The sequence below is a fragment of the Nanorana parkeri genome, unplaced genomic scaffold (assembly GCF_000935625.1).
Source record: "Nanorana parkeri isolate BGI_ZX_2015 unplaced genomic scaffold, ASM93562v1 scaffold570, whole genome shotgun sequence".
In the NCBI taxonomy this organism is placed as follows: domain Eukaryota; kingdom Metazoa; phylum Chordata; class Amphibia; order Anura; family Dicroglossidae; genus Nanorana; species Nanorana parkeri.
In genome coordinates, this window is record NW_017306838.1 from 499,401 (window position 1) to 521,814 (window position 22,414).

General features: G+C 42.6%; 1 protein-coding gene across 1 annotated transcript in view; it reads right to left on the bottom strand.

Moving 5' to 3' along the window:
- LOC108791722 (putative RNA exonuclease NEF-sp) overlaps nt 1-16,237 on the bottom strand; it is a 39,228-nt gene extending 22,991 nt beyond the window's left edge. Inside the window, exons 1-8 of the mRNA XM_018562282.1 lie at nt 16,138-16,237; nt 15,811-15,926; nt 14,318-14,444; nt 11,293-11,416; nt 5,540-5,689; nt 4,297-4,385; nt 1,960-2,075; nt 47-185 (exon numbers count right to left, since the gene is read on the bottom strand). Coding sequence (XP_018417784.1) covers nt 47-185; nt 1,960-2,075; nt 4,297-4,385; nt 5,540-5,689; nt 11,293-11,416; nt 14,318-14,444; nt 15,811-15,926; nt 16,138-16,167 — 891 coding nt within the window. The 5' untranslated portion in view covers nt 16,168-16,237. The remainder of the gene's footprint in view (nt 1-46; nt 186-1,959; nt 2,076-4,296; nt 4,386-5,539; nt 5,690-11,292; nt 11,417-14,317; nt 14,445-15,810; nt 15,927-16,137) is intronic.
- Between the last annotated feature and the right edge of the window lie 6,177 nt (nt 16,238-22,414).

The window sequence follows — 22,414 nt, forward strand, 5'->3', positions numbered from 1 at the left end:
TATATATATATACACACACATATATACTGCTCCAGTAACTGTTTACCTGCAAAGCTCGGAGATCATTGTTTAAGGAGTGACCCACCAATACAGCATCTGGGGGTAGAAGTTCTTTAAATTTTTCCTGGACATCCTTTAACTTTGTTTTCACTGGGAGAAGCATCTTTTTGGTAATCCCAGAGAATCTGTGTGATACAACAACATGTCATGTGAAAAAGTATACACCATGGAAAACATTGACTGTTTGAACAGGCAAACAATGGATCTTAATTAAAACAGTGCGTACTGTTAATTTTGATATACTTGAATAAAAATGTGCGTTTACATTTTAAATCAATCATTTAACAAAAATATTAATAGATGTAATGATGTACTGTAGAAAAATTACATAGACCCTTAGCATCAGAAGCTGGTATTGCCCCCTTTAGCAGAAATTACTTCAATGACTGCAAGCTGACCAGACCCTTAAGCAGCATAGCAAACCCAAACTACAACATTTCCACCACCATGCTTAACAGTTGGTATGAGGTTCTTCTCCTAAAATATTGTCTTCTGTTTGCATCAATATGTCTACTCTTACTATGTCCAAACAACTCTATTTATGTTTCATTTAGTCCACAGCATATTGCTCTAGAAGGCCTGGTCTTTGCCTATATGTTCAATGGCAAACTGTAGTCTTGCTCTCATGTTTTTCCTTTTTGTGGACAGCGAAGGCACACCTCCCATGCAAGTTAAATTGGTGCAAACTTTTTCTGATCATAGATGCATGCACTTTGACACCAACTGTTGTACGTACTTGCAAATCCTACAATTATATTTTGGGGTTCTTAGAGACTTATTTAAGGATCAAATGGTCAGCACTGGGGCTCAATATGCTTGCCAAGCCAGTCCTTGACAAATAAGTAGCCATTTTATATCTATGCCACGCGTAGTTTTATTCTGTACGGTATAATGATTTCAAATAAAAACTCATAGGCACCCACAACCTTTTTTCCAGAGAGCCGAAAGCTGCTGATACACTATGAATTTCAGACCGTTCTTGATGAACCAGATGAAATTCGTTCAGTTGGTGGCCCTGTCAGCACCCTTCCTTTAGGCATCTTTCAATAAGAAAATTGAAGAAGCTGGTCGGAAATATTTTGGCCGATCAGTGACAGCAACAAATTAGCTTCACTTCTAAACGAACACTCCAATAGTAAAGAGAACTCCAAACCCTACACATCTGAGGTTTAAGTAAAACACGGTAACTCTGCACACTCCCTGAGGAGGTTCTAATATTTGACACCAAATATGGAACACCTAACTCTAATTTCATGGATATAAAGTGGTAGTGTATGCGTCCTATTTTCTATAACCTTCAGTAGTTTGGGAGGAACTGGACAGAACTGTGAAGGCAAAAAATCTGCAACCACAACACTTTTGTGGGAACTTCTGCATCTGTGCTGAAGAACTTTCTTACAATATGGTTTCCATTGTAGAAAGAATGCTGCAAGTGTGTGTAACTGTTATATCTGAAAAAGGTTACTTCGATGGCTCGAAAATTAGGATTTCAAGTTGTTCAGCACAACATTTTCGAGATTTGCATTTCTAATATCTGTTTTATGCTTGAACATCAGAGTGCACTGAGACATTAAAGTGCATACATTTTCATAATAAATGAAAAAACAATGTACTAAAATGTTTGGCAAGTAGTATATAAACAAAGTATTCACTCACTTGGGTTTTCATGTCATAAAACATTGAATCAGAGTGCATTTCATTTTGTTTCTTTGGCACTGAGCAACAGAAATAGACTCCTTAACATCAAAACTAATAGAATAGATAGATAGCCCCTTCAGTCATTATTTCATATGTGTTTTTTTAGTTGGGAATATCTACACAAATATTTGTGATTACTGGGAGTTATTTTAGCTGCTTTTTGCATTTTAGGTATAGAGATCATCTGACAGACAAAAATACCTGGTCATGTAATTCCGAATGGGATTGTCAGGCACTACCAGTTCGTCCATAACACAGCAACCACTGGCATCCACCAAAGAGACTCTTGTCAGCTCACTCCCTTTAGAGGTCAAACACTGTAAAAAGATTTGTTTTTATGTCAGAATGTCAGCACCAGAGAAAATAGCCCTTTGAAGAATATCTAAACCCAAGAACATACATTTTATATATTGCTTAGCAGTCCTTAGACTGGTGATAACTGCATTAGATTTATTTTTTTAAGGCTAAGCACATTTTCTGCAAGTACAGACAAAATCCTGTTTATCCTGACAAAAAAGCAATATCTTTGGGACTTTTTTTGCACTAAACTGAAATCTCAAACAATGTTACCATCCATCCCAGCTATCCTCTGTGAAGTACAAAACCCCTCCTACCTATCTTTTTAAAAACAGTAGGGGAAGGTGTTTGCAGTCCAAATCAGGAGAGCAGTCTAGGCTGGCAGTGTTGCTCTTCCACAGATACATTACACTGAGTAAATGTTGTCACCCTAGCAAGAAACAACGCAGCCTCAGCATCTAAGGATTGGTAAGCTGTAGTATATGACATTTTTGTTTTTGAGTTTAGATTTCTTTTAACCTCATATTAAAGCGAAGAACCGCCCTTAATCCGAAAAAGCAGTATTGCATGCTGAACAGTAATAATTTTATAGCCATATGTAAAGTTAATGTTATCTCTGTAAACCTTTACTTTTAGTACCTCTGTTTTTTTTAACAAGACACTGGTGTAGTAACTAGTGACTTTCAGGGAACTCTGGGGGCTGAACTATTTATTTTTTTATGCACAGATGACATGCAGCTCCGGGGTTTGCGTATGCGTCTTTGGTGATCTATCATGGTTTGTCAATAATAATATTTTTTTTTTTATAAATTCTTTATTTAACATTTTTTTTTTAAACAATAAAAGCACAAAAATATGAAGATAACAAAATACAAATATGTACAAAATGTCACGGAATGAGGGACATTGAGGGGATAAGGACAGGAAAATCACAAGGCAATCATGTCACAAGACTGCAGAAACAACATATGCAAGAATTAAAGCTAATAGAAAGCACCCCTCCATACTAATTAAAGGAGAACTATGGGGTTAAGGCTTTTCCCCATAGTTCTCCTTAGGGTAATGGGAGGACACAAACTAGCGTCTTCCTGTCACCCTAGGCTCAGTATACTGAGACGCTGAAGCGGATCCCGACAATTGTGCCAGGATCCGCCCAGCTGCTTGACTGACAGCTGGCTCTGCCTATCTAGAGGCAGAGCCAGCTGTACCCGCCCCCTCCCCGTCCGTTCCGCCAGTCAGCGCTGGCAGATCGGAGTGGGGAGGGGGGAATCCAGTTCCTCACCTGTAACGGCAGAGAGCCGTGACAGGATCGAGAGGTGATCGAATGCCGGTATGTGTTCGCTCACTTCCCGATCTACTGAGCCAACCTGTGACAGTCTCATTGTCACAGGTCGGCTAGAACTATGAGGTGAGTGAAAAGCACTCACCTCATAGTTCTCCTTTAAAGAGAAAATGAAAAAGAGGACGAAGAGACAAGCAGGAACCAGAAAGGGGAGAGGGAAAACTAGAAAGATTTTTTTAAATACAGGATACATTTATATAGCGCCAACAGTTTGCGCAGCACTTTACAATATAGAGAAGACATTACAGTTACAATACAAATAAAGACAATATGGTAAGGAGGGCCGTGCCTGTCAGAGATTACAATCTAAATCTATTAGATACAAGTTATTATGGCTTCAAAAACAAGAGTGTCAGGTGGCGTAATGATGCTAAAATCATGGCAACAGTTAAACATAATAAATATGCGCTAGATTTTGTCCTGGACGTCCTCGGTGAGCTGTCATAGAGAACCAGATAAAAGAGGCCAGTCACTAATGATGCATATTTTGAAAATGGTGGCGCAGGTTTTCAAAATTGGTGGGACAAAGAAATAAGATTATTGAGAATATACACTAAAAGAGGCAAATAACAATAATATTTATTTTCCTACATTAATTTTTATTGATTTTGGCGGTTAAGTAAAAAAGGTTGGGGGGAGTGGGGGGTGATCCGCTATAAATGTGAATCACAACAACAATGTCAATTAAAATGTTGCTGTCAATTGCATAATATAAATCATAAAATTTTTAATACTGGTCAGGCATAACTATTTGTGGAAAATCATGCTGCAAAGATCCACGGCCATAACGGATAACAACATAAACAGCAGTAGAGGCAACAGTATACAGCAGTAGTGCTATAAAGCAATCATGATGCACAGTTCCATATTTACTGGTATATAGTGGTTTTGTCGCTTACCATTTCACAATCCAAACCAAATAAAGGACTGCTGTCAGTAGGTTCCTCCATGCAGTTTGAGTGCACATAGTTCTCTGTATCCGGGGAGCCTGTGAAGAATATAGGTAGATTATTTACACTATAAATGAATGCAGAGTTCAGGAGCTACGAAGACCAATACAGGACTCAGTGGGCTTATTTAAGGGTGGAAAAAATAAAATAAGCCCTACTGACGGCCACAACAGAAAAATTCAAACAAGTGTATCAGCTGTAATGTTTTAGGCAAACAACCATACTCATGGGATTCATCATGTCATAAATTATCAGACATCAATTTAAAAATCCAAGTGGAAATAACCATCTGCAAATTTAAGTAGTGTAACAGGAGGATTCTATATTAAAACTAAACTCTATAGCTACATACACCGCTGAAATACACACTGTATACATTAACTGTTTTTCCTGCCAGTTGAAATTGTGTTTGGCCAGTCCTGTAATTTACGCATCCTAGTCACACACCATAATAAAATTGGTGACCTCAATTCTATCAGCTGCAGTTAAGTAGCACAGCTTGGTCACCAACCTGCCCTCACTCTTTCAATAGACAGTGAAGGAAAAACAACACACACTGTTCAGGTTATCCATGTGCTCGCTTCTCAAGCTGCTGAATCATAGAAACGTTAAAGCAATAAGCTGAGGTTGGCTCAGAGGGATGGCAATCAACTCTCTCAGTTCTATCTAAATATAGTTAAATGGCTGCAAAGTTCTGTGATCTGGACAGAGTTCAGCTTTTATGTGAACCTAAGATTTGCCCATGCAGAAAAAAACAACAATTTTCTTTAAAAATGGCCCTATCAACTCAACTGCACATATACAGTACTTCTATTCCCTTTACTCCCCAGCCACACTGTTTAACCACCTACAGTAAAAAAAAAAAAAGTAACCCTGTGTAAGCTCCAATTCATGACACAAGGATGAGGAATTTCTGTCAACCCTATTTCTGTCACAGTAAAGTATCTGAGCACCCATTCATCAAGCACCAGTTGTCACATTCCCAAAAATTACCGGGTATTGTTCCTTAATTTTGGCAGCCAAACAGAGCAGTGGGGAGCCAAGGGAAAGGTAAATATAAGTTGCTTGTGATACTGCCACTAAAATATACCTGTTGCTTTACTCTGCATGGGCAAAGCAAAGGTTCACTTTAAGAACTAGGTATCATGTACACTGGGACTGAATGTGGAGACATTTAGGGATGAAAACTGACCTATACATGGATAATCATTTTTCCTCATCTCTTCTTCAGAAAGTAGATACCTTGTCAGTCCTTGCCTTTCCTTTCCATATTTCCGTAGGATGGGGTCACATGCCAGACTATATTTGGTTGCTGAAGAACTATTGAGCTTATTAACAGGATCTAAAACAAAGAAAGTTCTGGGCAATCAAACATGGTGAACACTTCCAGTCACATCAAGCACTCTACGGGGGTGATTTACTAACCTAAAACACACGCACGCACTAGGTGCGTGTGATTTTTACACAGCAAAACGTATTTATCAACCAAAAAGTCTCTAAAAGCATATTTCCACTAATGCCATATATGGAAAAATCATGCACATGATGCATATATAATGCTGCTTCACAGTTTAGACAAAAATGGTTAGCTCATGCATTTACATTCCTGCATTCATCAACGCAAGCAACACAACATAGAGCTAATTTACACATCACCTCCTTGCAAATTCATGCAGGGTTTGCACAACACACCTGCTGGGTGTGTACACACTACAACGGTGTTTAGATTCCCCCCATAGATCATGCCGGGAGGGAACACACTACAGAGGTGTATACATGTTCGTGGTGTGTTTATAAGGTTAGTAAATCAACCCCTACATCTCATTAGGTGGAATGCCAGGGGGTTGAAATGTGAAGAGAACTCCAGCCAACACTGTTTTTCTAGGTTTGGACAAAGGAAGGTTCTCACAAGTGTCCCCATTGGAACAATTTCCCTGTTCTTGAAATGTATGTGAAGAAAGAATCATGGTCATGTCATTCCTTCTGACTGGTGATAATGGGTAAGCAGAACAAAAAGGCTAGTTTAACTAACCAAAAGAACTTGCATGGATTTCTATCCTGTCACACAAATTTTACCACACAGCAGAGCCCTGCCTAGCAGGGTTGGGGACCTGATCTTTCTTTAATGCAGTTTTACTTTCACATACAGGTCTCCTCCAACCTCCACTTTGTGAAATGACAGTGAAAGGAGAAGCAGTACACTGATGAGCTTTGACTTTTTATCACTCTGCTCTCTCTTCCTTTCAACATGCTCCTTGCACAGTGACACAACTGATGGGCTCCTTGTGCTTCTCCCTCCCCAGAGCTCAGCTATACAAGGACTAATTACAAGTAAAATGTGGGTAGTAACACTGCTTGCATTCAAAAAATAAATTTCAAAGTTATAGTAATGATTATAGAGCTGCATTAATTTGTGCCTTTTGTCTGCCACACTTTAAAAGGTCTAAAAATCTTTCTTTATGGAGTAAACATATTCTGTTTGCTCCTCCCCATGTGGGCACATGTTCGGCTTACTCATAGAAAGTGAGAGGAAGCAGGAATGGTGAAACGTGTTGATGGTTAAGCACACATGGGGAGAAACAAACAGGGGGGGAATTTATCAAAACTGGAGCAGACAGAAACAGGAGCAGTTGCCTGTGGCAACCAATCAGCTTCTCTCTTCAGTTTTCTCAGTTGGGATTTGAAAATTAGAGATAGAAGCTGATTGGTTGCAGTGCAAATCTGCTCCAGATTTGATAAATTCCCCCCATGTATTTACTCCATAAATATTTTTATTTTGGTGAAGACCTTAGGAGTGCGGCTATTTCTGGATTGGGTTGCTATGGGCAACAGCGCACTTGTTTGCCTGCACCTAGGATGCAATCGTAATGCAAGCCAGTTCTGGAATGTGAGCTGTGTTCCCTGTGGATTATCTTTTGTCTGACTTTAGTTTACTTTTAATTTGAACATGCCAATCTCTGACACTCTGATTCATAATACAATACCCCAAAGAGGGCCACTTATGTCTAAACAGGCGAAAAGCAGTAGATCTGTGATTGTATTTATTCTAATTAATGTGAAGCTGGGATGCCAAGTGAGGCAAAAACATAAAAAGGGGCCTAGAAGCAAGGCAATGTGTGGAGGTTTTCCTAAAGACTACCCAAAGGCACCTCTACTGAACAATTCAGGTCACAGACATCTTCTAGACGCCTTCCTGCCAGTACAGTTGTTGGGAGGGCAAATACCCATTTGTATTCCTATACCAAACGTTAAAAAACTTTTATGAGGTTTATGAAAAGTACTCAAGACACATACATCAGGCTGGACATTATGTAAATGTTTGGTGACAGAATCTAAGTGTGACCATTGATAGGCTGGTGATGGATAATTTAACTTTTTAGGATGTTATAGAAATATCTTGCCTGAGTCTAAAATATATGTCTTCATCAATGTTTTGTCTCACTGCTCTATAATAAACGATACCCATTTTTTGGCAAAATGAACCCTGTAGTGCAGTGGTGCCCACAAGGTCGATCGCGATCTACCAGTTGATCGCGTAGCGATCACTGGTAGATCGCCATGTCCTCTCCTCCCGCCGCTTCTCTGGATCCCCGCTGCTCTCCCCGGCGGGGATCCGAGAAGAAGTGAAGGAACCGGCGGCGGGGGAGGGCGGAGGACGGAGCCGCTGTCACAGAACTAATGCAGAGCGGTGAGGAGAGAGAGAGAGAGAGAGAGAGAGACGCTCGGCCAGGATATGACAGCCGGCGCCTCTCTCTCCCCTCACTGCTTGTCCGTTCTGTCAAAGCGGCTCCGACCCCCCAGCTGAAGTGCTCTTTCACTTCTCGTCGGATCCCCTGCTGCCTCTGCCCGGGAGAGCAGGGGGGATGCAGAGGAGAAGCTGAGCCCATTTGTGCGTGCTCGAGCGGCAGAGGATCGGTACATGTCAGTCAGGGCCGGCCTTAGGCCTTTAGGCGCCCTGTGCGAGAAAGCTTTACAGCGCCCCTCAGTGACCACACATTAATTTTTTACTGTTGGGGGGGGGCTTTGGGAAATATTGGGGGTTAAAACAGACCCCTGACATTTCCCTTTTAAAATAGAAAAGAAATTGAGGACACCAAATCCTCAATTAGCCTGCCTGCGGGGCCTGCCTGCGGAGCCTGGCTGCGGTGCCATTGACTTCAATGCACCGTTACGCCCCCTCCCACCTGAATGCAGGTGTTTTTTCGTTGGTAGATCTCAATGAGCTCGTCATTTGAAAAGTAGATCTCCAGACGAAAAATAGTGGGCACCCCTGCTGTAGTGGTTTTCCACTTTTGTATTCAAACTTAAAAGGAGAACTATGAGGTGAGTGCTTTTCACTCAAATAGTTCTCCTTTAAGAAAACCCCGCTATATGTTTTTATGCATTCCCATTTACGTAGCATACTAGTAGAAAAAAAAAATGTTACCTTTTAGTTGCTTCTGTTTGGACAGACTACAAGTTTCTCTTTACAATTTCAAAGTGAAAGAAACTCAGGCTGTCCGCAATCATGAACTGTGTGTGGAATCAGACTCCTTCCCTGTATGTTACTGAACCCTGAATCCCAATGTTGCAACTCTCCAATGTATCCTCTACAAGTGCAGGGTTATCACGTACCGTGTGGAATCAGATTCCTTCCCTAAGTGTCAATGAATCCAGTATCCCAGTGCTGCAACTCTCTAGTGTGTCAATGCTGCAACTGGTTTCTTCAATTCCTCTATAGTTCTGTCAGCTGTGTCTTCCTTTGCGGGGGACTCTATATGGAGGTGCCTTGACGTGGCTGTGCGGCTTTCAAATTTTCTGCAGAAGACGTGCATCTAAACCTCTGTTTTTAACCTTAGTGGTTAGACAGGTTTTTTTGCATGCTGGCTGGTAAGTGTGCCTGGAAACTTTTTGCTGTTTTACTGTTTGAAGTCCTTCTGTGTGCCCTCTGCTGTAAAGCCGGTAACAAATTGATGAATGCGTTTGCCATTTGTTTTGTTTGACTGATTTGGTGCAGTGACGCATGGGGGATCTCAGATGCCGTTGTGATGTGCGGGGTCCCTTGTGCACACCTATACCTTTAAGGGAGATTGGGCTTCCTCCTGACAAACCTGCACCCAATTTAATCTTTTGCCCCATGTGCTCCAAGATGGAGACTCTCATAGATTAGAGTTATGACCGCACTATATGGAGGTGCCTTGGCGCGGCTGTGCAGCTTTCACATTTTCTGCAGAAGACGTGTATCTAAACCTCTGCTTTTAACCTTAGTGGTTAGACAGGTTTTTTGCATGCTGGCAAGTGTGCCTGGAAACCTTTTTGCTGTTTTTCTGGTGGAGACCTGGCGCTCCTTAGACTCTGCACCTCTATCACACCCATACTAAACATGCGTTTACTCTATTCCTAGGAGCCCAGTGTCCAGAGTCCCAGGTGTCAGTTCCTTGCTGTCCCAAAAACCCCAGTACCACATCCCCATTGAATATGGTCCGCTGACTCTGGCATCCCCATAGAACAGGGGTAGGCAAACTCCTGCCCTCCAGCAGTGGTGAGACTACAATAGAGCTGCAGCTAACGATTAATATCAAAATCGATTAGTTAGCCGATTATTGAGTTCGATTAATCGGATAAAAAATAAAATACATTTTAAAAAATTGCTCCAGTGATGGACTACTAGCTTGTATTGAGATTGCAGTCCATCATAGGAGCAAGCTTGGAGCGGTGGAAGTAAATAAGGAAAAAAAAGTGGTGTGCAATAAAGTGTAAAATGATATAGCAATGAATGCAGCATGGCAGCGGCTATAGAGGACTACAAATCCCAGCAATAATATATTATACAGCGCAATGCAGAATACCACCAGCTAGAGGGAAACAACAACAAATCTCAGCAATAGTACAGTATATATGTAGTGCATAATGTACTATTGCTGGTATTTGTATCCTCTGTATAAAATATAGAGCACAATGTACCATCAGCTACAGAGGAATACAAATCCCAGCAATAATATATTATACAGCGCAATGCAGAATACCACCAGCTAGAGGGAAACAACAACAAATCTCAGCAATAGTACAGTATATATGTAGTGCATAATGTACTATTGCTGGTATTTGTATCCTCTGTATAAAATATAGAGCACAATGTACCATCAGCTACAGAGGAATACAAATCCCAGCAATACATTATAGAGCACCATGTGAGTCTTCCAGCAACTTGCTTCTGAGATCGGGCCTGTCTATCGGCAATTGTCATCCCCCACACCTGCTCCTCCTTACTTCTTCTCCCCGTGTCCCTGTGCCAATCGTGGATGTGGGAGGGTGGTGAGCGTGATGCGGGGAGGAGGTGTGGAGCGTGGATGTGGGCGGGTCTGGCAGCGGCGAGCGTGAGGTGGGGAGGAGGTGCGGCACGTGAACAGGGCCAACTAACCAGAAGCCGATTAATCGACGATTAAAAAAGTTGACAACTTTTTCAATAATCGATTATAATCGATTATGTCGATTAGTTGTTGCAGCCCTAGACTACAAATCTCATCATGTATCTGCCTCTGGAAGTCATGCCTGTGCAATTCCTCAAGGGATTTGTAGTTTCACCACAACTGGAAGGTCAAAGTTTGCATCCCACAGCCATAGAAAGACTAGGGACACAATGACCCCCCCTCATTAACATACCATGCTCCTAGATCTTTAACCCTTTGTTAGGACAGACAGTGTACAAATCTAGTTTACAATTGTTATCTGCCAGCACAGTAGAGACAATCTCTCCACCCCTTTGCATTCTGGAGGAACATGTAACAAATATAAATAGGTGTTATTCCAACCTGGCTGCAAAAGTGGAAATACACATTAAATGCTATAGTGCCTATTGTAATGCAGCAAACAAATGAATACAAATAATTTGTATATATGTACTTTGCTCTGTGCATAGAAAACCCTTGGAAGAAAAACATTTAGGAATATTAGATCATGCTTTACCATTCAAGCTGCTGTGCAGATGATTTAGACCTGTCTGCTCTTCTGCCCTGGCTTTGTCATCAACAAGTTCCAGGCCAACAAGGGAAGCAACAAAGTCCCTTGGAGGAGGTGGCAAGCTGAACCTCTTTATGTAGATACACATGGAAAGAAAAGAGAAACCTTACATTACAATTCTAAATATCGGAATTATTCTTGTTATATCTGCCCTGTGACATGAGAACACCTTATTCGGATCACCCATTATAATACTAGAACTTGTACCATGATACCATTTTCTTCACCTATTACACCCACAGCAACTAAAGGAAAAGAGTCAAGTGCCGAGTCTAAGGACAAAACCTAAAAATAATCCTGACACAGGAGGCAGAACCGGGAGGTGTGGGAGGAGAGCTCCACCTCCTGTGACAGATCACAGCTATCACCGCCATGCACCGCTCTCCATCCTGACACAGGAGGCAGAACCGGGAGTTGTGGGAGGAGAGCTCGGCCTCCCGCAATGATGACAGCTGTCACTGCACCCTGAAACCATCTCTCCTCCCTGCTGGGCACCAGCGCTGCATCAGAAGGCACACAGACCAGCGCCCAGCGGGGAGAAGAGAAGCTAGGGATACACTGAATTTTCGGCTGTCATGGCACTTTAGGCATTTTGGCAAAAGTGCCATTTTCAGGCCAAAATTTCGGTGCCTCCCTATTAGGTATAATACCAAAGTGTGTCAGTGAAAACTGGGATCCTCTGGATAACAAGGCTTTCCAGTTTTATTTTGGCTTATAAAAATCTTACCTTTCTGAAAGTTGTTTCCATACAAAAGGAGAGCGGTAGGTGTTATAAATTACACCACACAATATACATTTAGAGGCAATCATTAGTCTTGCTCAGAAACCACCACGCACGAATCAATCAGCACGCATGGCGTGTCTCTACTCTTATGTATCTCCATCTAGCCTGACCATTTACAAGTAATCTAAGGTGTATTTAGTACAGCGTATACTACAATTGCTTCCGCCTATTACACCCAGCTGTATATTGCTCATTTAAAACCACTGAGTAATCCGTGGACCATGCTGCAAATGTTCTGCTGTTAATGCAAAATTCTTTGAAGCTTGACATACAGGAAAAGGTTGTCCAAAAGGGGCAGAAATATTTACATGGGGGATATGTTTGGAGAACATTACAGCTGCATTATCAAGTGGTTGCATTAGACCTGCATTCAGGAGTGGTGCAGTAGCCAGTGGAGAAAACGCTATCGGACACACCTGGGGAATCAGATTTCAGCAGTGCCCAGAGCTCTTCAAGTAATTGTAGAGCTGCAACAGTTAATCGATTTAGTCGATTAAAATCGACGATTGAAAACGTTACCAACGTTTTAATTGAGAATTGAAAGCTGAACGTCAGGCACAAAAACAACTTTGGAAAAAAGCACTGCGTTTCAAACTCAAAAATTATATTCCTACAATGTGAAAAAAAATTGTATAAAATGTGAAATTGTCACAAAGGGATACACAATTTTGTGTCATACACAACACCTGTGTTGCACAATGCCTGTGCTGATGATAGTAAAAAAAAAAAACAAAAAAAAAACAACCGTGCTAGTACATCTCATAAAATGTGTACATATAGAAAATCCTGTGTTGAATCTCACAAGTGATGTATAACTCCCACCTAATCTGCATAACCATATGTGAAGTCCATTACTTCTGGATACAATAAAGTCCTTGTATGTGAGGATATATCTTCTTGCTTTTATAATCAACACCAACGTCCGTGAATGCAAAAACAATTAGTGAATCAGTGCTCTCCAGTCTCCACCGTGCTCAAAGATAAGATCTGGCCGCACTCACCGACTCCTATTGCTCACCATATTTCAGATGAACAGTTAGCACTTTGCTGATCTATATAGAACCAAATCCTCTCATTTGTTTTTAACCCCTGATATAGAGGATGGTGTGGCGAAATGCATCAGGTGGGCGGATCTATGCGAGCATTACGATCATAGAGACAGGAGCTCCAGTGGACACAATCCATACGCAATTGCCTTAATTTAATTGTAAGTGCATTTTAATCGTTTTAAATAAATTTATTCTGACATACTACACTATGGGAAGCCTTTTTTTCTCTCTCTGAGCACAAGAGAAGGTGGAAGATGGAGGAATAGTGTTACACGATTTTGGAAAGATAAGCCAGAGTTAGGAGGAATCTACCCCAATTTATTGTCGGATTAAAAACAAAGGAGAGGATTTGGTTCTATATATCAACAAAGCAGTAATTGTTCATCTGAAATATGGTGAGCAATAGGAGTCGGTGAGTGCGGCCAAATCTTATCTTTGAGCACGGTGGAGACTGGAGAGCACTGATTCACTAATTGTTTTTGCATTCACGGACGTTGGTGTTGATTATAAAAGCAATATATCCTCACATCCTCACATATTTCAAGGACTTTATTGTATCCAGAAGTAATGGACTTCACACATGGTTATGTAGATTAGGTGGGAGTTATATATCAGTTGTGAGATTCAACACAGGATTTTCTATATGTACACATTTTATGAAAAGTACTAGCACGTTTGTTTTTGTTTTTTTTACTATCATCAGCACAGGCATTGTGTATGACACAAAATTGTGTATCCCTTTGTGACAATTTCACATTTTATACTATTTTTTTCACATTTTAGGAATATAATTTTTGAGTTTGAAGCGCAGTGCTATTTTCTTTTTTCCTAATTTGGGGTGTACTCACCTATTAAGCACAGCTGCTCTTAGAGTGTTATTTGATTCCTAGCGCAGTTTCTTTTTATCTAACAAAAACAACTTTCATTTAAATAGTTTCCAGACCAGTCACCCTGCACAAAGAGAAATAGCAGCAGCAACTGGTCTTTAACATAGGCAACTTCTGCACAGGGGCAAAGTTTCACACTAGATTACCACACAGATCTAGAAGAAATACACAAAGCATACCCAGATTCAAGTAAGTAATATATTTCAGCTGTTTGCAAGTAGCCTGTAGGCCTATTGTAGGTCTATACTTACATGTTGGAACAGTTTCCGGAGACAACGCAAGTGCATATAAAACTGGTAAAAATGGTGTTGACTCAGATCCTCCAACACAATGACAACAACACCGTGAAGACGCTTTTGATGATGAATGCTACACCAGCTTGAAGAAAGGAAAACTATTTTAAAAACATTTACTAAGATTTGTCTAAAGGTAATAAATGTATATTGATTGCCAAAGTCATTGTGTGTGTGTGTTATTTTGAGTAGTCTATCCTCCACATTTTATACCTTAGCAGATCTGAACCAGGAAAGGACTCAACCATGGGATGCTGGAGGTAAAATATTTCAACTGGTGCTAAATTCAGGAATTACTAACTTGTAAACATGCATTCAAGTACTTTAAAGTGACATTAAAGCCTAAATCCCCAACCCCACCAATGCTGGTGTGCTGGTGTAAGAAATTACCTTAAATGATGCCTCTTAATCCGATCTTCTTCTTTCCAGTAGTTTTCAGGAGTCATTCCATCGCTGGTGCCTGTCTCTGATCCAACACTGACTGCTGTGTCTTCTGTGTCTGTGCGGGTGCACGCTGCATACATTGACTTACTCTGTGTCTCTCCTCTTCTCCCGGCCGAAGATCTCAACTGCGCATGCGCCCGCCCCATGATCCTTTGCAGCCGCCCAAGAATCTTCAGATCTTTTTTTGCATATAACTATTGCTTGCTAGCAGTAGATATATGCAAAAAAAACATGATGCTTTAATTATCCTTTAACCCCTTCGTGACGGGAGACGTACACTGTACGTCCAGCCACAAAGGGACATTAAACCTTTAGCTTTTTTTTATGCATAGGAGGTCCACATGGGATGCAGATGCTTGGTTCTTTTTTTTTTTTTTAATATTCTAATTCCTTGTTCCCTAGTGGGTCCCCACATCGCTCTCCCTCCCGCCCCCTGCAGGGTGTCTCCATCAGCCAAGCTGCTGCTGTGGAGACACCTGTGTGTCTGCATTCCCAGTGTGCCCGCAAGTAGCTGTGTGCGTCCATAGAGACACAAACAGCATGCGGCAGGCCATGCCCCTCCTCCTCTCCCAACAGTTTGACTGACAGCAGAAGGAGTTCCGAACTCGCTCCCGTGATAAGACTAAATTTCACGTATTGTATTGTATTGTATTGAGATTGTAGTCCATCATGAGAGCGAGCTTGGAGCGGTGGATACTTTACAACACACATAGGGACCATGTGGAACAAAAGTAGCCACCCTCCAGAAGAATGGACAGTGTCAGCATGCATTCAGAGATTATTTGAGGTTATACAGCTGAGTGATACACAAATAAGTCAGATTTCTGATAATAGTTATGGTACTTGAATGCATTTTTAAGGTTTAACTCCTGAGTTTAGTGTCACTTTGATATCAATTTCCCCATACAGTGAGCTGTCCAGACAGAATTGACTGAATGAAAAGATGATGGAAATATTGTTACATTTACGCTGTCTAAGCACGGGCATCAAAATCCTTCTTGATGTACCTTGCCTGTGTTGTATGCTCTTTTCCTAGAACAGCATATTTGATGAGTTGATGCAAAGACCCATGCTGAATTTCACAGGTATCACTAAACAATGCTGGGGATAATCTCAGTGCTTTCTGGAAATGAAACAGAACACAAATATTACACCTAAGTGCAAAACAGAAGACTCTACTTGCAGGATCTTTAAAGCGATAAAGCATGCGGTCATGTATTGCAGAAATATACTGCATATGGTTGGGTTTTTTTGCCATACGCTTACTGTTATGATGCATTGTTTTACTAGTAAACATTTACCATATAGTGGATATGTTTTCAATACATTTTCACCTTGGTTCTGTGTATGGCAAAGCCATTCATTTCTGGTGTCTCCAGCTGAACATTCCTCTTCTTGCTTGTCTGGTTTTCTCCATCACTGTGTGGCCTTTTATGTTGCTTTGTGGTTTTCTGACTCATTTTATGCTACAGACCTGTAAAAAGGATAAACATTATCATCTAATGTAACTGGAATATGTATCCCCTCCAAAATTAACATGGCTGGAAAATGAACCACAGCAGTTAAATCCGGGGTGGACAAATGTATATGGAGTTCAGGAACCAGTCTGCCCAATCCTGCAGAGTTGTATTTTAGGAGCCAGCTCCATTGACAAAAACTAGAAGAAACCTCAAAACTTTCAAAGAGCATTGGTTACCTGGCTCCTGGGATTTGCAGCCCTGAGTTAAAGTATATAAAGCCAAAACTTTTTTTATTTATTTATTTTGGATAGAGGGTGAAGGGTTAGAACCTTGCAGTAATATGCCCCCACTAGGGAGATTTGTGACCACTGTCTACCAGACAGAAAATGAGGGAAAATCCTAAATTTTGAGTTGTCATCAGAAAAGGAATACAGGGGATATCTACTTCTGTTCCAGTGACAACTGTCCTGTTCTGGTGATACCTGTTCTGGTGACAACTGTCTTCCTTTCCATTTTTGGACATGTCTTCTCACTTCCTGCTATGTGTACAGGGCAAGATGTGAAGAGAAATCTTAATAGGATACAAATGGCAAATCTGTACGCTTACGAGGGTAAAACTCTTATCTGCAAATAAAAAAAGGGTTTGGCTTTAGATATATTTTAGAGCCCATTTACACTTATCTGTTCCGGCGCGTTGCAGTATGCTAACATGTTAAATGAATGAGCACTATCCAGTGAAAATCATGTTGAATTGCACCCCGACACACATGCCTGCAGCGCACCACAATGCACAGTAATGCACTACCATGCGTTGTGGTGTGCTGTATCAGAAAATGATGCAGGCCAGCCGTCCTCCCACTAGGTAGATGCGGGAATATGGGGAGCTCTACATAGTGGGAGGACGGCTGGACGCCTATGAGGTGATTTATTGCAGTTTGAAGCCCAGCCGTCCTTCCCCCCATCTCTCTTAACTCAAACTCCGTCCCTCCGTACGAGCTCTAAAAGTTTTAAAATATGCAGAAGCCTGAGATTTGCAGCGGTGATCGGGTGATCCTGATTGCAATGCTTTCCAGGCTTGAATGCAGTTATTAAAGCGCTGCGGTACTTTGACTGACATTTATTCCGTCATGCAACGCTGTGCTGAAATAATTTTATACCATTTTTTGGGGACAGATAGAGCTTTATTTTGGTGGTATCTATTCACCACTGGGGGTTTTATTTTTTACTATATTAAAGAAAAATTACTGAAAATGTTGTGGAAAAAAAAGGAAAAACATTTTTTTTTACATTATGTTAGGAAACAATTATTATTACCCAGTTTTTTGGTAAAATCTAAAAGACGGGGTCACGTCAGGTAAATAGACACCAAACATGTCAAGCCTTAAAATTGCACGCACCTGCGAAATCGCAAAAAAACTACCATACCCAAAATTGGCCATAGTCGACGTTTTAAAACCTTTAACTACTCATCAGTTTAGTGTTATCAGTGAGCAATGGCCCTAAAATTATTGCTCTCACTCCGACGTTTGTGGCGATATGTAATGTGTGGCGTAATGGGCGCAATAGTCATTTTCGCAAGTATGCGCACCCGACGCATGTTTGCACACATGTATGTATGGGTGGGGACTTTTAAAAATTTTGGGGGGTTTTTTTCATTCTTTTTCATGTGACTTAATTTTTTTTTTCACTTATAACGTTATTGTTATCACATAGGAGGCAAAGAAAACCACTATGTGATAGCAAAATATGTGACAGGTCCTCTTCATGGAGACATCAGGGGTTTCCAAGACCCCTGTCACCTAGGACCCCCCAAAGAAGCTGATGAAGCAGAGATCTGCTTCATCAGCTTCTGATGTTGGAGAGTGACACAAGAATGTGGAAGTGACATAATATACATCACTTCCGCATTCTGATACCGGAGGGAGATCATGTACTGATCTCCCTCTGATCCCCTGTCACAGAGCCCCCATGCTGGTCTCGGGCTCACACCGGGCACAGCGGAGTTCGGGACCAGCGGAGGGGGGGCTGCGGGGTGCACAAACTGCACCTTATACAAGCGATCCACCGGGCTATCGCTTGTATGTAAACAGGCATTGCTGCCGGTTTTAAAATTTAGGCAGTTTCCCGCTCGTGCGAGTTGGCGGGGCCAACAGGCCGTCTTTAGACGGCCACTCAGATCCAGGAAGCTGGCGGTCGTTTTTTTTTTTTTTACAATGGCCGGCAGGGAGGCTGTTAATTATGCATTTCTTTCATTTTTGCAAAAGTGGCGCAAAAGGTGAACTTATCCTTTAACATTAAACAGAAAGGGAAACTAACATTTTTAGCCAAGTAAAAGGTAAAGAGCAAGTTTTACCTGTTTAATGCTATGTGAATAGGGACATATAAAAAGATATAAAATAGATGCAATCCCAATTTGGCAAATGTGGAAATACACTTTAAACCCTATCTCCAGGTAAACAAAAACTCTCACTTTGCAGTAGGGGTGAGCAAGGCTACTACCCGCACAGGAAGAGGTCAATTTTCATTTATGCCGAGGGAACTGCAGTAAAGCAATTTTACTTACCTTATCCCCACTCCCCCAGGACTCACCTCTCCCCTCAACTCCAGCTCATGGCCTGTCCCTTGGTGTACTCACATCTAAACGCAGGTCTATGGGTCCTGTGTTAGACATGATGATATCAGCAGAGAAGGAAAGAGGCTGTGGGCACTGGTCTTGGAACCAAGGGAGCCGGGATCAGGTAAGTAAAACTGCTTTGGGCCTCATTCACATGGATGTGCACAGCCGTGCAGCATGCACATCTGTGCAGAAACTTGCACCTGAGACATGCATCTTTACTAGTGATGAAGCTGGGCTTGGTGCAAGCCCGTTAAAAACTCTGACCGCCATCCCGTCCTCCTGACCCAATAAGTTGCATGGAGGTGCATTCCCAGCCCTGCCGCTATAAGTCATAAAGGGGCATGGATTGCGCCAGGAGGGGGGAGTAGCAGTCTGGAATAACTCATCTGTACTTCCTGGATGAAAACATCCATAGGTGGAATGAACGGAGGTCAAAGATGAAAAACATGCAGTACAGATAGGCTGGTGGAAGGACGCTATGCATATCCTTCCATGTTTCACCATGGCTTCTTTTGTGGACATTGTTTAATATATGAGCACCAATGCACATTAGTTCTACGGGGCCTCTTCTTACAATATTTGTATTTGAAAACGGATTTTTATGAATAAATGTGTATAACATTTTCCTAAATGCACATGACCCGTCCAGACTGTCATTCCATAACTGTGCAGGGTATTCAGCTCCTGAACTTCTCTGCAACTTCCTCATCAGTCACCCCGGCAAGTGTAATGTGTCTAGTCACAACCATTAACCCCAAGTAACTGTAATCAGCAGGAGAGAGGTTTAGGGTCAGAGCTATGTCCTATGGATCATGTTTGATCTTGTGGGATTATACACAGCAGGTGTCGTAGATGAAGCACTCACGATGTCAGCGGCTGTACAGGAAGTTCAATGAGAGCAAAAAAAGAATCCACAAGAGTAGATGATCGCACGTGTCCTGCTCCACAACGATTCCAGCCGCGATCGACTACATGGCCTGCCAGAACTCTCACACGCCGTACAGCAGACTATTCCAATCGAATTCCAAACTGTCGCATAGTGTTGACGAAACGGAAGTGAGGTAACAGCGGGGGGATTTGAAAAAAAAAAAACCAGACAAGATCAGCTGTCTGGGTGCCGATATTGTGAGTATGAGGAGCGGACCTTCAATGTGCCTTCACTATTGTAGTTCAGGCTTGGCGCCCTATGCATAGCAGTGGATTGCTGGTCCCGGTATGTTTTGTTAGCAGAGAGAGCATGTTGGAGGTTATATCGCTGTTGTAAGGGATCATGGACACAAACACAGGCATTCAGTGTAACATACGCCGGAGCCCAAGCTGCTGTGATTTTGTGTCCACAGGCTTGTATAGACTGAATACACTGTACACGGGTAATATTGTTTGTATACAGGATCTATAATGCACCAACAGTTTGTGCACCGCTTTAATAAATTGGGAGGCAGACCAGTTACTATACAAATCATAAGATTAAGAGCCCAGCTTGTGAGAGCTTACAATCTATTCTATATGGACAGAATATGCTATAGAGCGGATACACATGTAAACGCAAGTGGCAGCATTTGCACACGTATGGCGTAAGTTCCCAAATGTGAAACTTCTGCGATGAGGATCTTATGCTCATACGTGCACATGTGCAACCACCGGTGTTCAGCATACTCTGTTTTTACAATCCTGCGGACACAAAATCACAGCAACTGAGGATCCTGGGCGCAACAAATACAGGTGTATCTTATGCTGTACGCCTGTATTTGTGTCTGTGTAAAGGAGCCAATTAAGTGTATGTGTACCAGAATGTCAGCAGACTGAGGATTTTTCAGGTGACACAAAGATTTAGACACCGCGGGGGGGTTTACAGAGACTGGTGCACACTGAAAAATGCACCAGCTTCTATACCCCTGCTTAATTAGTGCTTCCAGTGACAAAATAATAAGACTCCCATGTCAATTTGTTACATGGTGGTGCTGCTCCAGATTCAGCTGCGCTTACTCTAATTTCTGGTGCAGATCTGTGGTAATTCTTCTTTGGGACCATCCTAAGGTTTTCAATCTCCTCTCCTTCCTGCATTGCTGCACCTCACTGGCTGTACATACACAGCCCCCTCTTCTATCCCTCCTGCATTGCTGCACCTCACTGGTTGTACATACACAGCCCCCGAATGTACTGGTTGTATGTACTGGTTGTACATACACAGCCCCCTCTTCTCTCCCTCCTGCATTGCTGCACCTCACTTGCTGTACATACACAGCCCCCTCTTCTCTCCCTCCTGCATTGCTGCACCTCACTGGCTGTACATACACAGCCCCCTCTTCTCCCTCCTGCATTGCTGCACCTCACTGGCTGTACATACACAGCCCCCTCTTCTCTCCCTCCTGCATTGCTGGCTCATCATACACATCTCCCTCTCCTTCCTGCATTGCTGCACTTTGCTGGCTGATCATACACATCCCCTCTCCTTGCATTGCTGCACTACACTAGCTGTACCTCCTCTCCGCACCTCGCTGGCTGCACATACACATCCTGCTCTCCGCACCTCGCTGGCTGCACATACACCTCTCCCTCCTGCTTTACTGGCTGATGATACACATCTCCCTCTCCTTCCTGCATCGCTGCACTTTGCTGGCTGATTATACACATCCCCTCTCCTTGCATTGCTGCACCTCGCTGGCTGTACATACACATCCCCCTCTCCTTCCTGCATTGTTGCACCTCGCTGGCTGTACATACACATCCCCCTCTCCTTCCTGCATTGTTGCACCTCGCTGGCTGTACATACACATCCCCCTCTCCTTCCTGCATTGTTGCACCTCGCTGGCTGTACATACACATCCCCCTCTCCTTCCTGCATTGTTGCGCCTCGCTGGCTGTACATACACATCCCCCTCTCCTTCCTGCATTGTTGCACCTCGCTGGCTGTACATACACATCCCCCTCTCCTTCCTGCATTGTTGCACCTCGCTGGCTGTACATACACATCCCCCTCTCCTTCCTGCATTGTTGCACCTCGCTGGCTGTACATACACATCCCCCTCTCCTTCCTGCATTGTTGCACCTCGCTGGCTGTACATACACATCCCCCTCTCCTTCCTGCATTGTTGCACCTCGCTGGCTGTACATACACATCCCCCTCTCCTTCCTGCATTGTTGCACCTCGCTGGCTGTACATACACATCCCCCTCTCCTTCCTGCATTGTTGCACCTCGCTGGCTGTACATACACATCCCCCTCTCCTTCCTGCATTGTTGCACCTCGCTGGCTGTACATACACATCCCCCTCTCCTTCCTGCATTGTTGCACCTCGCTGGCTGTACATACACATCCCCCTCTCCTTCCTGCATTGTTGCACCTCGCTGGCTGTACATACACATCCCCCTCTCCTTCCTGCATTGTTGCACCTCGCTGGCTGTACATACACATCCCCCTCTCCTTCCTGCATTGTTGCACCTCGCTGGCTGTACATACACATCCCCCTCTCCTTCCTGCATTGTTGCACCTCGCTGGCTGTACATACACATCCCCCTCTCCTTCCTGCATTGT